The sequence below is a fragment of the Coregonus lavaretus genome (genome assembly GCF_964263955.1).
Source record: "Coregonus lavaretus genome assembly, chromosome: 22".
Taxonomy (NCBI): Eukaryota; Metazoa; Chordata; class Actinopteri; order Salmoniformes; family Salmonidae; genus Coregonus; species Coregonus lavaretus.
Window position 1 is genome coordinate 1289606 of NC_140009.1, and position 3326 is coordinate 1292931.

General features: G+C 45.5%; 1 protein-coding gene across 1 annotated transcript; it reads left to right on the forward strand.

Annotated features, from left to right (window-relative positions):
* Window positions 1-283: 283 nt before the first annotated feature.
* Window positions 284-2698, forward strand: LOC311149455 (potassium voltage-gated channel subfamily A member 3-like; the record flags this gene model as incomplete). The annotated part of the gene is made up of 2 exons (XM_084186651.1): window positions 284-289; window positions 1628-2698. The coding sequence occupies 2 exons, from the start codon at window positions 284-286 to the stop codon at window positions 2696-2698; spliced, it is 1077 nt and encodes a 358-aa protein (XP_084042777.1).
* Between the last annotated feature and the right edge of the window lie 628 nt (window positions 2699-3326).

Genomic DNA, 3326 nt, shown 5'->3' on the forward strand with positions numbered 1-3326 from the left:
TGACGTTCCCCTCACAGCTCCGTAGGCAAGCACCATGGTCTTGTAGCAGATGCGAGCTTCAACTGGAAGCCAGTGGAGTGTGCGGAGGAGCGGGGTGACGTGAGAGAACTTGGGAAGGTTGAACACCAGACGGGCTGCGGCATTCTGGATGAGTTGTAGGGGTTTAATGGCAAAGGCAGGGAGCACAGCCAACAGCGAGTTGCAGTAATCCAGACGGTAGATGACAAGTGCCTGGATTAGGACCTGTGCCGCTTCCTGTGTAAGGCAGGGTCGTACTTTCCGAATGGAGGTGTGGTTAATACAGTATATCTCCTCTCATCTTAAAGGTGTGGTTAATACAGTATATCTCCTCTTAAAGGTGTGGTTAATACAGTATATCTCCTCTTAAAGGTGTGGTTAATACAGTATATCTCCTCTTAAAGGTGTGGTTAATACAGTATATCTCCTCTTAAAGGTGTGGTTAATACAGTATATCTCCTCTTAAAGGTGTGGTTAATACAGTATATCTCCTCTTAAAGGTGTGGTTAATACAGTATAACTCCTCTTAAAGGTGTGGTTAATACAGTATATCTCCTCTCCTCTTAAAGGTGTGGTTAATTCAGTATATCTCCTCTCCTCTTAAAGGTGTGGTTAATACAGTATATCTCCTCTCATCTTAAAGGTGTGGTTAATAGAGTATATCTCCTCTCATCTTAAAGGTGTGGTTAATACAGTATATCTCCTCTTAAAGGTGTGGTTAATACAGTATATCTCCTCTCCTCTTAAAGGTGTGGTTAATACAGTATATCTCCTCTCATCTTAAAGGTGTGGTTAATACAGTATATCTCCTCTTAAAGGTGTGGTTATTACAGTATATCTCATCTTAAAGGTGTGGTTAATACAGTATATCTCCTCTTAAAGGTGTGGTTAATACAGTATATCTCCTCTCCTCTTAAAGGTGTGGTTAATACAGTATATCTCCTCTTAAATGTGTGGTTAATACAGTATATATCCTCTTAAAGGTGTGGGTAATACAGTATATCTCCTCTTAAAGGTGTGGTTAATACAGTATATCTCCTCTTAAAGGTGTGGTTAATACAGTATTTCTCCTCTCCTCTTAAAGGTGTGGTTAATACAGTATATCTCCTCTCCTCTTAAAGGTGTGGTTAATACAGTATATCTCCTCTCATCTTAAAGGTGTGGCTAATACAGTATATCTCCTCTCATCTTAAAGGTGTGGTTAATACAGTATATCTCATCTTAAAGGTGTGGTTAATACAGTATATATCCTCTTAAATGTGTGGTTAATACAGTATATCTCCTCTCCTCTTAAAGGTGTGGTTAATACAGTATATCTCATCTTAAAGGTGTGGTTAATACAGTATATATCCTCTTAAAGGTGTGGTTAATACAGTATATCTCCTCTCATCTGAAAGGTGTGGTTAATACAGTATATCTGCTCTTAAAGGTGTGGTTAATACAGTATATCTCCTCTCATCTTAAAGGTGTGGTTAATACAGTATATCTCATCTCCTCTTAGAGGTGTGGTTAATACAGTATATCTCCTCTCCTCTTAAAGGTGTGGTTAATACAGTATATCTCATCTTAAAGGTGTGGTTAATACAGTATATATCCTCTCCTCTTAAAGGTGTGGCTGCTGTTTGAGTACCCTGAGAGCAGTGGTCCAGCGCGGGGGACAGCCATCGTCTCCGTCCTCGTCATCCTCATCTCCATCGTTATCTTCTGCCTGGAGACGTTACCGGAGTTCAGGGACGACCAAAAGGAGCCCGTCCCCGTGGCTCCCGTTATTAACGGCACCGAGCCGTACTTCTCCTCTCCGTTCTCTGACCCGTTCTTTGTGGTGGAGACGCTGTGCATCATCTGGTTCTCCTTCGAGCTGCTGGTCCGGTTCTTCGCCTGTCCCTCCAAGGCCACGTTCTCTAGGAACATCATGAACATCATAGATATCGTGGCCATAATACCGTATTTTATAACACTGGGCACGGAGCTGGCAGAGCAGCAGGGGAACGGGCAGCAAGCCATGTCCCTGGCCATCCTCAGGGTCATCCGGCTGGTCAGGGTGTTCAGGATCTTCAAGCTGTCCAGACATTCCAAGGGGCTCCAGATCCTGGGCCAGACCCTGAAGGCCAGCATGCGGGAGCTGGGCCTCCTCATCTTCTTCCTCTTCATCGGAGTCATCCTCTTCTCCAGCGCTGTTTACTTTGCAGAGGCCGACGACACAGATTCCGGCTTCAGCTCCATCCCAGACGCCTTCTGGTGGGCCGTGGTCACCATGACTACCGTTGGCTATGGCGACATGCACCCAATAACCATCGGCGGGAAGATCGTCGGATCGCTCTGCGCCATCGCTGGCGTGCTGACCATCGCCCTGCCCGTCCCCGTCATCGTGTCCAACTTCAACTACTTCTACCATCGGGAGACGGAGGGGGAGGAGCAGACGCAGTACCTCCACGTGGGAAGCTGTCAGCCTCTGGCGGCCGAGACGGAGGAGGATGGGGGGATGAGGAAGAGGAGCAGCTCTTCATCGCTCAGTAAGAATGAGTACATGGTGATAGAGGAACACAGAGCACTGAATAGCAGCACCTTCAAAGAGCAGCAGAACTTCTCCACGACAACCATTGCTACCATGACAACCATGACACACAACAACACAGCGAACAGCATCAGCATTAGCAAGAAGATTTTCACGGATGTCTAGTCAATGGTGTCATAACGGACTCATGGATTAATGGACTGTCTGTAGTGCTTTAACAGATGCATTAAGCGCTTTAGGTTGTATGTGGGGAAACTCAGCTCATCCACCACCACTACCTCCTGCCCCCAGTACCTGATGGGATATGATATGAGATATATGAGATGGACATACCATCGGGCTGAACTCTGGCTGTTATAATACAACAGCCAGTATGCATTTCTGTCTGGAGACAGAGAGAGACAGTAGCTAGCTATATAACCATGTCTGGAGACAGAGAGAGACAGTAGCTAGCTATATAACCATGTCTGGAGACAGAGAGAGACAGTAGCTAGCTATATAACCATGTCTGGAGACAGAGAGAGACAGTACCTAGCTATATAACCATGTCTGGAGACAGAGAGAGACAGTAGCTAGCTATATAACCATGTCTGGAGACAGAGACAGTAGCTAGCTATATAACCATGTCTGGAGACAGAGAGAGACAGTAGCTAGCTATATAACCATGTCTGGAGACAGAGAGAGACAGTAGCTAGCTATATAACCATGTCTGGAGACAGAGAGAGACAGTAGCTAGCTATATAACCATGTCTGGAGACAGAGAGAGACAGTAGCTAGCTATATAACCATGTCT